Source organism: Phlebotomus papatasi, chromosome 3 (assembly GCF_024763615.1).
Source record: "Phlebotomus papatasi isolate M1 chromosome 3, Ppap_2.1, whole genome shotgun sequence".
NCBI classification, from domain to species: Eukaryota; Metazoa; Arthropoda; class Insecta; order Diptera; family Psychodidae; genus Phlebotomus; species Phlebotomus papatasi.
This window is the reverse complement of record NC_077224.1, coordinates 39756122-39769859: the sequence shown is the minus strand read 5'-3', so window position 1 is coordinate 39769859 and position 13738 is coordinate 39756122. Positions and strand designations below refer to the sequence as shown.

Here is a 13738-nt window from a genome sequence, read left to right as displayed (position 1 = left end):
TGATCGGGAAAATTTCAGTTTAAAATGATTTTTTGTTAAATTGTATAACCATGAGGCGTTGCAAAATGAGCAATAGACAATAACAGATGAGGTTTTCAATACCACATAAAAGTTCTTCATCAGCTGCTGTGGCTTAAGATAAATGGTTTTCATTAAGAATGACACTTATGTGTGCAATTAGTGAAGAAATTTAAATTGATGCGATGCTATTAATTTCACTTGAACCAGATTGTGTCCCAAATTTTCCTTTCTCACCAAGAGTTTCTTCTTGGTTTAAATGTTTGTTTTCTTCAAGCTACTGTTACACATTAATTTGCAAAACGATCAAGAGATAGTGATTTCAGACTTGTTCATCAAGTTAACTTCCTTTCGAAGAATTTCGCGAAAATAATTGCATATTCTACATGCAGGAATTTTTCACCTTTTCCACTATCATCATTAAAATTTATCATTTTTTAATTATTTCCTCGTCATCTTTCATAACCCGATCATACAAGAACGAATAAAAAGAAGAAATCCCATCAACGTGTAATATTATTGAAATGTTTCCACATCGTTTGTGAATAATGTTTTCAATAAAATCTATAAAAACGGAAACTTGTTCTTCGTCCATTCTAAAAGATTAAGTGAAGTCCATCATTCACGATGTAATAAAATTATTTTGAAATATATACCAAAACATCATATGGCAGTTAGTGCAAAAAACAGTAATATAAAAATATTGTATCTCATAAAACCAAAAATTTTTATTATAAAAGAAGTCACAAAATTTTCACCAAGATGCAGATTAAGTTCAAGTCATTCTGAGAATATATCGCTCCTTGGAAATTACAAGGGGCTAACTCATTTTGAACAACCTTTGAAGAGAGAACATGAAAGATTCAATTTTGTGTAAATATCTCAATTTAAAAAAATCGAAACATTAATATTTTTACCTTTCAAAATGATGTTTTTTTTTTCTGAGTTAGCTCCTTGTAATACTTAGTTATAGGCAAATTTTCCTGGAATATAAATGACAAGCTTGAATTAATCCCATGTCTCACAAAAAATGAACGATAACTCTTTACTTAAAACAAATCGCACTAATAATCCATCAAAAAAAAATTAAAAACATTTCTAAAAACGAAATATAGCAAGTTATTTTTATATCACAATTTACTTAATTATATTTGTAAATTCATTAAAATCTCAAAAGCGTAAAAAACTGAGTTGGCTCCTTACAAGTACAAAGGAACGATGTATACTTATGATTGTACGTATAAAATTGTAGAATCATCACAATTTAAATGCGAATCTCAAAGTAATAAAAGCACCCATTGAATTAAGAAATTAAATTCAAGAGAGTCATAAAATATTTTCAACCGGTTCTTTAGGCTTTATAAAAAAAAACGTGGAAACGTTTCATAACAGACATCGTCCTCACCGTGAAGCAATTCCAGAATTTTCCTTCTAACATTTTCTAGGAAAGTACATCGTGGAGCACTAAAAATCTAGCGAGCAAGGTCTCTAAATTAAGAAAAAATATGGAAAACTACATGAAAATGACTCAACTTAAGACGAGCTTATTTTTTTCCCTTAATTTAAAAAAAAATATAAGTAAAAGACTTGTATATATACATACATACAATATGGAAATACTTAAAATATCCAGTTACCACTGGGAGTTCCATTAATTGTGCACACTTGTGAAAATTTTCATTTTACTTCTACTCCAAATTGTTATATTCTCGTAAAGAGGTGCAATAAATGACTTGATAAGGAGATAAAGAGAATTTGAGAACTCGTAAACGATACTCTTGATTGCAAATTCAGTAAAGAGTATCATTATCAACCAGAATTTCATCAGAATCTCAAATTGCAAAACAAGTAATAAATAAATAATAAATTTAGATTAACAAGTCAATAGCCGTTTTTAACCTTTAATTCTAGACATTTACACAAATTATTGTAAATTAAATCTAAAAGAGTAGTTAACAAAGCTTTTACACAAAAGCCTTTTTATAGCCTAAACTATTAATTTACAAATGATACACATTAAAGTCGTTAAAATGTTAATTTCATTTACATAAACTTACTGAAAAACACAACTAGAATCTAGAACTATAAAATAATACCACTGCTTAATCTCGTTTTTCTTTACGACTGATGTAAATATTATTTCTGAAATCGAGTCCTCGTTGATTAATTGGTATTGGTGTTGATTTGTTGTACAATAAAATAACAAAACCACTAGTTTAATTATAATAATAATATTGAATGAGATTTTTAAATTCCTTTTTTGATTTACATGTACTCGACTTTCAAATTTCAATAATTTGTTTTTTTCAATCTTCCAATATTCTCTCGTTTCGAGAAAATTCGTACATTTTGGAAAAAATTAAAAATAGAGACAGTTTTATGGTCAGTGTTGCATTCACTATTCTTCATTTTCAATGATAATATTGAATTCCTACAGCAATGCTAAGTCTTAAGTCGAATAAATAAGAGATAGCGATTTGGAAGGTTCTAAGGCCCCTTTCCCCATATCTCAATCCTGTCAATCCAACTACATGACCTTCATTTTCGGCCTACACCTCTTCTCTTCGAAAATCAGAATAATTTATGGTTATTTTTGGTTTATCATCTAAACGGCTTAACAAAATTCTTTTGTTATTTGGTATTGTCTCATAAACATATCGTCCATATAGGGTGGAATCACCAGTTCTCGCCAGTAGTGCCCCACTTCTCGCCACTTACATTGAAATCGCTATTTTTCGCAATTTATGAAATAAATGAGTCGCAATTTTTTGTATTGTTTCTGCTTCTACGCATAGAATCGAAAAATAATAATTATTCCTTTTGGATTCACGATTTTGATCACTTTTTAGAGCAATATTTTAAGCAAGTGCATCGAATCCAACATCTCTTACCAAATGTACTAAGTGTCGTCAAATTTTCATCAGGCCAAAAATACCTATTTGGGTAAATAATTTGTCTATTGAATATTTAATTGCACTTGTGGAATACATAAAATTTGTATTTAGTCAATTAATATTTCATTTTATATTATTTTTGTATAAAAATGAGGCATGGCGAGAAGTGGTAATATTCTGGAATTGATTTTACCACCTGTCGCCATATCTTTTCAATAGGCGACGCTAACTTCACTTCGTACATTCTCAGTTGTCAAATCTGCATTGTTTACTTTCTGCAAAAGCCCCATAATTTGATTTCTCAAATAAAAGTGAAGAAAAATCATTTAAAGAGAGTAATGATAAAGTGATCACAAGGAAAGAGATATGGTGAATGTATTCTTTTCATAGCATTGCCTAAAATAACCGAGTGTGGTTCTTTTCAAGTGGGTGGCGAGAAGTGGTTACAAATTTTACAAAACTGGCGAAAAGTGGTAAAAAGTGGCGACGAAATGGTTATTTTTGCATTATTAATAAAAATCTATTTTTTAAGTAGTCCAGCGTTATGTTCTAGGATTATTGTTTTCACGTATCTAAAGCGAATACATCTAAGTAACTTTGTGTCAAATTTGACTTATCTTGTAACAAGGATTCAAAAGTTATGATTAAATAAATTTAATTTTTTCCTAAACATGGCGATAGCCGGTTATTCCACCCTACACCAATGAAGTAATATCACTCTTATATTCTAGTCCATGACGTAAAATGCAATCCAATATTCAGTAATTAACTATCTACCGGAGTTTATTAAAAAAACGATCAGCGTATTCCATAATTGGATCATTTTAAGAATCTTATCAGCTACTTGCTACACAGAGAAAAATTTTGAAGTAGAGAGATTCAATAACAATGGCATCAAAATCAATGCCATAAATTCAATGTCATAAGTATGCCAAATTCTCTTAAATTTAGATCAATTTTGATATTAACTTCAAATTCTGCTCCAAAACTAATGAAATTGTGGCATTAATTTTAGTACATTTTGGCATTAATTTTAGTACATTTTGGCATTCATTTTGAAAAACCCCAATTTTAGCAGCAAATGGCATTAAATCTAGAAAATCCTGTATTGAAGTTCACGAGATTTTTGCATAAATTTAAGAGCATTGTGGCATCAGCTTTAGAGCATTGTGGCATCAATTTAAGAGCATCGTGTTATCAATTCAAGAGCATTATGGTATCATTTCAAGAGCATTGTGGTATCAACTTTAGAGCATTGTGGCATCAATTTTAATGCATTGTGTCATCAATTTAAGAGCATTGTGGCATCAACTTTAGAGCATTGTGTGATCAGCTTTAGAGCATCGTGGTATCAATTTAAGAGCATCGTGGTATCAGTCCAAGAGCATTGTGGTATCAATTCAAGAACATCGTGGTATCAATGCCGTGGTATTATAACTGCATCAAAAGGTAGTAGACAATACCATCCTCCATATACATTTTCCTTTGGAATCTACCATCTTGAAAGTTTAAAACTTACTATCCTATGGATATTAAATTCTAATAGCCGGATGGTAAAATCTACTGTCCTCCTATAGATTTCACCTTGACCTTTCCTAGATTCTATTATCCGGATAGTAAATTTTACTAGCCGGATATTAGATGTTAGAATTTAATTGGAAGACAGTAAAATTTAACGGGAGGATAATAATTTGGATGAAAATTACCATCCAAGCAGTAAAATTTACGATCCTGCTATTAGAATGTCATCTTGGAATATCTTGGGTGACGATGCAACGGTTCCCGATATACTTTGTAAATATTATAGGAATTCGTGGCGCAGCTGGAAGATGTTCGACCGTCATCACAAAGGTTCCGTGCTCAAATCTCGGCGCAATTACCAATGTTGGAAAAAGATTTTTACGCACTAAAATGGCTTGAAAGAATATCAACCAAGAAGGATGCTAAGCCCTCAAATAATGGCCAAAAATTAATTAAAAAAGGAAAAATTAAATTTTTCAAAGATTTTTCATTCTAATATCCGGCTAATAAAATTTACTATCCGGCTAGTAAAATCTACCATCCGGCTATTAAAATCTACTATCCACGGATATTACAATTTACTATCCATAGGATAGTAAATTTTAAAGGCGAGCACGTAGATTCTACAATTTATGAGTTCGATCTAATATCGTGTTTGCTGGGTGACTTTTTTACTATCTGCCCATTAAAATTTTGTATGGAGGATGGTAAATTTTACCATCCACATTTTTTTCGGTGCATGTAAAATCTCAGTATCAAATCGCTCTCCTGTAAAATTTGCCTACTGCGAGTTATTCGTTTCTTATTCTGAGCTATCGATATTTAATGTTATAAATTACCATTCAGTTATACTTAGAATTATTATCTTCACTTAGAACAAGTAGCGTATAAAAATCTACAATTAAACTTAAGCAAAAATGGTAGTAGAATTTAAAAAAAAAGGCACTGGGAGTTTATTCGAATCTCATAAATATGTAAGGGTTTTTTTTATAAAGCATATAAAAGTCAAACACAAAATAAATTTGTCATGCATATATTATCAAATTTCACGTCTGAAAATAATAAAAACTGTTCTCGTTTTTTTGCACTTGTTAAATTAAATCTGTGAGACTGACAAAAATTTGCCACAATTTGTGACACCTCGAAGAATATCAGAAAGAACACCTTCAAAATCAATTGATATGTAAATGAACTTTTTCTCCTGACGACTATTTGGTTCAAAACGTGAAAGAAAAGAAATTGAGAGCAAACAAGAAACAGTTTATAATAAAAAAGACGTAATAAAATATATTTAAATAACAATTATGTTTTTCTTGGGAGTTGTATACCTCCTCTTTCGCAATAGCATTTTTAACCAGAAAAATATTTACTCATTCTTTGGGACTCTCCGTCAGTTATTTCTTTACTCTCGACTCAATTGTACTTTGCATGTGACCGAAATTGTTTAAATTTTGAGACTGACACTATAGCCAGCCTGATATTTTATTGAAATCAATGAATGAATTGGTATTCATTACACGCACGGGTTAGAACCAAATTCTTTATCAATCATACGTAGAAAAACGTGTGAACTCTTACACAGACGTGAATTTTTATTTATTGAATATAAATTAAATATTATCTTAATTTAAAATATTATTGGTAGGATAGTTTAGGACTAACAAGAAAATAATTAATTAAAAAAAAAAAGAAAACTCCGAAAACTTTTCATTTTCTTGCGCTACCCATTTAAAATTTTAATTTTTTTACACCATATTTTGCATGAGTAGGGTAATATGGAGTAATTTAGAATAATGACTATTTAGGAATTTTCAGATTTTCTTACTGTTTCAGATGGTCAAAGAGACAAAAAGAAAACCACGAAGAAGTACAAGACTTTATATTAGAGAGTACTTCTTCGTTGTTTTTTTTTTTTCTTTTCGTCATCTAAAACTGTTAGAAAATCTCAAAATTCCAAATAAGATATGATTCCAAATTACCCCATCTTACTCTATTAATATTAAAAAGAGCTGTAAAGCTTTGGCTTGAACTTAGAACATAATGCTGCACATGACACTTTTACATGTTGTGAAACAGATTGATGACTAATTTTCCCAAAACGAAAACAATTCGAAACAAACAAAGGAGTTTTTTATCCCGTGGCGTAAGAAGTTCACTCAGCCATTTAGTTGTTGTTTAGAATTAGAAATTTATACTTGAAATCTCTGTATTACTTTATATTTTTAACACTTCGTAGAACCCTAACTAAAAGTGTCACGGAAGGACCAAGTGGCAGCCGCTGCCACTTATCGGATTTTACATAATATTTTAATATTTTTACATATATTTTAACATTCGGAGCCTCAGTCAGTTCTTTTCTGGTGTCTGAATCAGAAATTTCACCTCCTTGGGTACTGTATCTAAAGATTTTTAACCATTCGATGTTTTCATTTTTATCAGAATCATGGCGTCAGGGAAAGTGGTCTGCCTTTGAATGCGGCAGCCTTTGAATATTTCAATTTTTCTCTTATTTTTCAAAGCAAAAATTCTACATATGAACAATAGTTAATACTATTAACTATTTTCTATTAACTTCGCTTAACAAAATGGATTTTGAGCTTTGGTAAATAAGAGAAAAATTGAATAATTCCGATAATTATTCATATTTCATACATATTTCCCAATTCAATATTTCCCATAATTCTTCTCAATAATTTGCAAAAACACTTTTAATTTGTTCTTTTAAGGCTTTTATACACTAACAATCAAGAAAATTACATCTGCAGAACGTCAAACTGCCATATAAAATGCATATGGCAGTTACTGCCACTTGGTCCTTCCGAGTGCAGTTTTTTGTTTTTGCAATATATTTACATTAATATTTAATTTTTATTAAAAATTTTATAACGAAAAAATAGCCAGATAAATTCTGCACGCATTCAATCAGGCCTTCAGGCGAAATGATATATTCTTCACTATAAAGAATAAAATTGAAAATTAAATTGGCAGCGGCTGCCACTAGGGTCCTTCCAAGTGTTAAACATAATTTAAACTTCAAAAGCGTTTACTAAGTCGCACTAATTCATATAACAACGGCATTTCTAAAAAGTTTAAACTCTTAAGACTGTATAAAAATAGGCTGGACATTTTTTGGATATTTTTCAATAAATAGACTACATTTAGGCGTATTGTGTCTTTACTAAGTGTTCTCGCCCAAAAGAATCTTGTTCCTAGTGCCCTCATCTTTGACAAGAACCACATCTGGCGAATGGAAACGGTTTTGACACATGTCAATATTTTCACCTTGCACAGCCACAGAGCGCCTTCGAGATACGACAGAAGTACCTCCACTATTCAGTCTTGAATGGATTGCCAGTGTGGTGGGTATCTAGTGTCTTTCACTTGCGTAAATTTCTGTGAACAAAAAAAGTGCTCAAATTCCATCACAAATCCACAAAATATCCATCAAAAGTATCATAAATAGTGTTTTTGATCATAATAGAAGCAATTTTTGAAAAGAAAATTGTGGAAAAGTGCAAAAAATGGGAGAAAACTGGTGAATTTCAACTTCTTGCCTCTTGTAAATCCCACCACACATACAACGGCAACAAAAAGAGTACGGCTCCCATTCAACATTTTATTTCTTCTTCTTCTCCAATATGCTCAATACAGTGAAGACATTTTAATATCCGTGTTCTCTCTCACTCCACATACATCATAAACAAGGTGTGGAGATTTTGAATAGAGCCAAGAAAAATACCATTGCCCAGTTTATACATGTGTTGGTGCGCAAAGTGAAATCTATCTTGACTTTTGTGAGTGAGCTCAAAAGAGTCTTTTACTCTTTTTCACCTTCCTTCACTCTTTAATTTTTGTATATAATTTACGTGATTTTTTTTATACCCTTACGTGGTGTCTCCTTTTTGTGCCACCACTAAAACCATATCTTAAACGTGTTGTTAAGTGTTACTTTTTAATTAAGATAATTATTGCGTTTTTTTCCAACGAAAATTCGCGCGTGTTGCTTTAAAAAGCTGGAAAAGTGCTATGAAAATCGTGAAATAGCGTCCTTCACATGGATGCTAAATTACTATCAACGAGAGTGGAGGAATAAGAAGAAAAAAACTCAACAAGAAATGGAAATTGAGTCTGTGAATCTCTCACCACGACGTCATCTTCAAGTTCATCTGGTTTCTATCTAGTTTCTAGCCTCCAGTTTGCGACGTGGTGAAGATTGTTCACCTTCTCCCCGGAAAAAGAGGCAGCTAATATCTTCCTATTTTTCTTCCACCGCCAAATCCTTCACTTTACTCTCCAACGCAAAACCCAAATCCCCTCCTGTGAGTTTTTGGGTGTCTCACGGTGATTTAGTACGGCAAAAGGTAGAGATCTTTTGTTGGCGGAAGAAACTGGAAATTCTTAGAAGGAAGCCACCACTTGAAACATCGTCTATACCTGAGCGAACGTGTCAAAATGCTAAGGAAATTGCAAATCTATCTTTTCTACACAACATTTCTTCTTCTTGGACCAATTGCAAAGGTAAAGAAACTTTTACAAAACAAGGGGACACTCGCGTAACTTACATGCCATAGTGTAATGTGTCGGATGCCATTAAATATTAAGATTATCCCAATATCTACAAGTTTAGACTACACAAGTTTTATAAACGTAAACTTCAAGTTCTTATAATATTTGTTATGAAAGAGGAAACGGCATTCCACACTATTTCACATCCTAAAACAATATAGGGTGGAGTCTACACTTATGGATGTTGTACACACTTATGGACAACACAAAAATTTTAAGTTATTACATTAAACAGATTTCGAAAGGCCAAAAAAATTGTTAATTACATCATAAACTAATAATTTTATAACTTTTCGAAATCTGTTTTACGTAAGAACTTAAGATTTTTGCACGCTGTCCACAAGTGTATAACATCCATAAGTGTAGACTCCACCCTATACAAGATTCTTGCCTTCGATATAAACTTATTTCAATCAATAAACGGCGGATAACATTATTCTGTATTTGATAGTGCATACGTACATTATAACTAATAGGTACCTACTTAAAAGGGGAATGTTTGTAAAACCAATTAGAAAAAAATTGTCAAACAGAACTTATTGTGCACTGTACACTTCAGAAGGTTCTTATTGAAATTTATTAAAGAAAAAATTAGAAGGCCGCAATATTCGAAACATTCCGCCCATTTCAAATGTGAGGTCATGTTGAAAAATTCGTCTTGTGGATGATTGAAGAAAGAGGGTAAAGTGATATGTATAAGTTGGACATAGTGTTACATGTTGGACAATTCGCCGGTACAAGTTGGACAGGGATCCTTTCCCGACAAATGCAGCACTCAATTTTTTTTTAAGCACAAGGGACAAAATTATAAAACTAAAGCATTAAAAATATACAAATAAATATGAAGTACTAAATTTATCAAGAAAAAGCCCTGTCCAACTTGTACCATGGTCCAACTTGTATCACTTTACCCTGTCACTACGAAGATTTGTGTTCTTTGTTTTTTTTTTAAACATAATTCAATCTTACATAATTATAATTGTGATCTATAAGTTCCAAAATGTATGCTTAAAATTCTAGCTCCGAAATGACGTCGGGTGTCACTTCAGACCATAGAAAATAAAATTATTAAAAAAAAATCACCCGAGTTTAAGAATTCAGTTCAAGAATTTGTAGGATGCATGCTGTACCAAATCAAGATTTTAGGTGATTTTTTTTAGTATTCTATATAACATGAAAATTACCGAGATCTTAGAAAACGGGCATCAAGAGCCTACTGGTGGTGGTACCCTGACAAGATTTATCTTATTAAGGATGTGTTCACGTAGGGTGGCGGCATTACTTGTGGCCTCTGTCTTTACTTATGGCCTCCTCGCAAAAAACTTTACAATGTCACAAAATAATTTCGAAAAACCTCAAAATTAAAAATATCACATTTTGTTTGGTTTTCTGAATCATTTTCTGACAAAATTTGCGACATGGCCATAAGTAAAGACAGACTTGATCGCTCTCTGCTCTAAGGATGCACATCAGGCACACCTTTAACACCCTTAACCTTCAACTCACAGAGGGCTAATCCTGTGGACAAGACAGTTTACCCAATCAGTCTATGGGAACTCATAATAATGGCAGGGACTTTCACTGCGGAACAAATTCGTCTTATACATAATATTTCTCTGCTGAGGCAACCCCAGCCATTCAAGACGCAATATCCCCATACTAGGACCTCCTCCTCTGGTGGTGGAGAAACGATTGTCTAAAATAATTTCTTTGCTCTCTATATCCCTAGTTTCTTTCGGATGACTTTTTGCTAGATTTGTTTTTTACATATTTAAGTTTAACAATGTAATTTTTTTTATATTTACATTGTATCTAGTATACAACAAGCCCGGTTTAATTTGACTTCAATCAAACAGCTAACTTTAAAATGGGATACGCGAGCACTATCCCTCGTAATCCGAATCACTGGCGTAAAATAAATTCATCTCTATGAGATTCCACATGAAAGTGAAAATGCAATCGTAGATATGATGAAAGAGGAAGTTTTAATGGTCAAATTATAAATATCCACTCCCCAAACCAAGACAATAAAATTGATACACTTTCTTTGAGTGCAAAATCTATGTGCAAAAAAAAACCATTCCAAAAATGACAGTAAAAAGGATTCACATACTTTCATATCTATTTGAAATGCGAGCCTTTACGATGGATCCCACACAGATTGTCTACAATTTCGAATGGTTGAATTTAATTTAAAATCAGACAATTTAAGAAGAGACTATAATTCATTTTGAAATTAAAACGTACATAAATAAATATTGGGTGAGTCTTTTTTATTGTGTGGAGGTGAGAAATCAAGGTGTTTTGCTATTTAAACAGCACTCAATTGTAGAAACCTAAATGAAAAAAAATTAATAATTGGCTCAATCGTTATGTGAATGAAATTGAAAAATGCTTAGTTGGGGACCTAAAAAGCATTTCACAATCCTCCTTGTCTGTCTTTATATACACATATACACCAATTGAACTCACAACTGTATACCCGGGAGCAAAATGTATCCATACTGTCTCACTTGAATGTGACTGTGTCATCCTTAGTGTCCACCCACGTAAACAAATAATGTACATTGATGGAAAACATATAAAAAAAACAAAATTTCATGAGAAAAGCCTTAAGGCAAAAATTTATCGTACCTCTCTTGTTTGAGAAAAGAAGGTATATATCTTTGCTTTTACAAGACAAAGATAAATATCTGGAAAATTTAACGATATGTATACAGATAAGTTTATTCAAATGGGATTCATCTTTGGTCCCTGTAAGTGATGTCAAAAGAAAAGGTCACATTTCCGATTTTTCCCCTACATTTCCTTTCAATACTTGGGAAAAGGGACTTGAAAGAGCATGTAAAAACCTCTGGGATGATTTTGTTGTCTCTGTTCTTGTCGGTTTTTATAATAAAATATGGATATTGGCTTTTAAAGCACTTCCCGGAACATTATCGATTTTCCTATGTTTGAAAAGCTATAATTTAAACCACATCCCACCATCGATGCCACTAACATTTTCCACTCACATACCAGTCGCCAAAATGTATTTCAAACACATTTTCACTCATTATCTTCTAATTTAATCTTTTATTAAATTTACATTTCGATACAACAATACAAGGGAGGTTGATAAATCACCTTGTTTGTTTATATAGATGAACTCCAATTAAGGAAATTAAATGTGATTTTTCTTCACCATAAACGAAACGAATTTTCCTAGAGATATGATAAAATATCATCATCTAGCCAAAATATTGCAAGCACCTCAATGTATATATTTCATTTCATTAAAGTACTTTCGAAAGATGTGGAGAGTCCTATTCTAAGGTGCCAATACTGTAAATAAATAGGACAACTACTGCTAATCTTAATTTTAATCTTTTCTTTGCTATCTAATATATAATGGCCTCTACACACTAGTAGAAATTTCTTTAAAAAATGCATTTTTAAAGAAAATTTCCCCTATCCTTGTAGGCAGAAACGTCAGAATTTTTTAAAAAATGCCATTTTTGACGAAAATTGCTTCTAGTGTGTAGACACCATTATTAGTTAAAATGGATTTATCGAATATTTACGCAAAGACACTAATAAGTTTGATTTACACATCAAATCCGCATCCAGTCAAAAAGTCTAAACCATTAAGGGTTAACTTCAAAGTACACTATATTATTCTTACTGAAAAGTAGTACGCAGATTTCCACGTGTTTAATAATACTTTAAGAGCAATAAACAATTTTGCAGTTATACAAGCTGTATGATATAGCGTTCACCGCCATCTTGGCGTAGGTAAACAATAACGGACGAAAACGGTGAAAAAGCTCTTCGCGGGTTTAACCCTTTAAAACTCAACCAAAAAATCACATTTCAACTATTTAAATTAACATTTACTGCATTTATTAACATTTACTACGTTCATTCACATTAACCTTCAGAAGAAATGCCAGTAAGACTATGACTAAGTGCATACCAAAGCAATTTTAATTGAATAAAAACTTTATTATTACAGTAAAAATGGGTTTCTGATGCTAGCCGTAAGGAACCATTGGATTCCAAATAATAATGACAATACATTCCAAATAAGAATTCCAAAATGTATCCAATGGATATAAGATTGGCAAAAATTAATTAGGGTGGAATTCCTACTTCTCGCCTGTCAGTGCCCCATTTTGGCACTTATATTGAAATCGCTAGTTTTTCATTTTTTATTAAAAAAAAATTAGCTATAAAGTTATTTGTGTTTCCACTGCTGCTACCTATAAAGTCGAAAAATAATTTTTTGTTTGGGATTTAAAATTTTAAGCATTTTTTAGAGCAATATTTTATTAAAGTGCACTGAATCCAATATTTCTTACCAAATACGCCGATTGTCATGAAACTTTCATCGAACAAGATTCACGTTTTTGGATAATTAATTCGAATAATTAAATATTTAAATACATTCATAGAAAACATAAAATTAATATTTAGTTAGATAATGTTTCATTTTAGCATCGAACAGACTGGGCCATTGCTCTTTTAATCGATTTTCAAAGAAGCAATGGAGAAGTGATATGACACCTTCATTATTTTCGATTGGATAACTCACTGAGAACAGCGCCATCTAGTGTAAGTAAAATGTCGATGGCGGGAAATATTTTCAATTGTTCAAAACAATGCAGTTCACATTATTCACATGTATTTTATACTAAACTTTAATTTTACTAAGCCTAGACTCATTTTAAATGTATTTCAAAAGTTTTCACAAGAGTTTT

The 13738-nt window shown here is 31.6% G+C and overlaps 1 protein-coding gene across 10 annotated transcripts in view; it reads left to right on the top strand.

The window, feature by feature from the left end:
* The first annotated feature begins 7708 nt into the window (after positions 1-7708).
* LOC129805578 (tyrosine-protein phosphatase 10D) overlaps positions 7709-13738 on the top strand; it is a 46377-nt gene continuing 40347 nt past the window's right edge. For 7 of the 10 annotated variants that reach the window (XM_055853589.1, XM_055853585.1, XM_055853587.1 and 4 more), the window contains exon 1: positions 7734-8951. In XM_055853589.1, coding sequence (XP_055709564.1) covers positions 8886-8951 — 66 coding nt within the window. In that variant the 5' untranslated portion in view covers positions 7734-8885. Of the gene's footprint in view, positions 8952-13738 lie in introns of all 10 variants that reach the window. The other 3 variants (XM_055853593.1, XM_055853590.1, XM_055853588.1) reach the window with 2 other exon arrangements.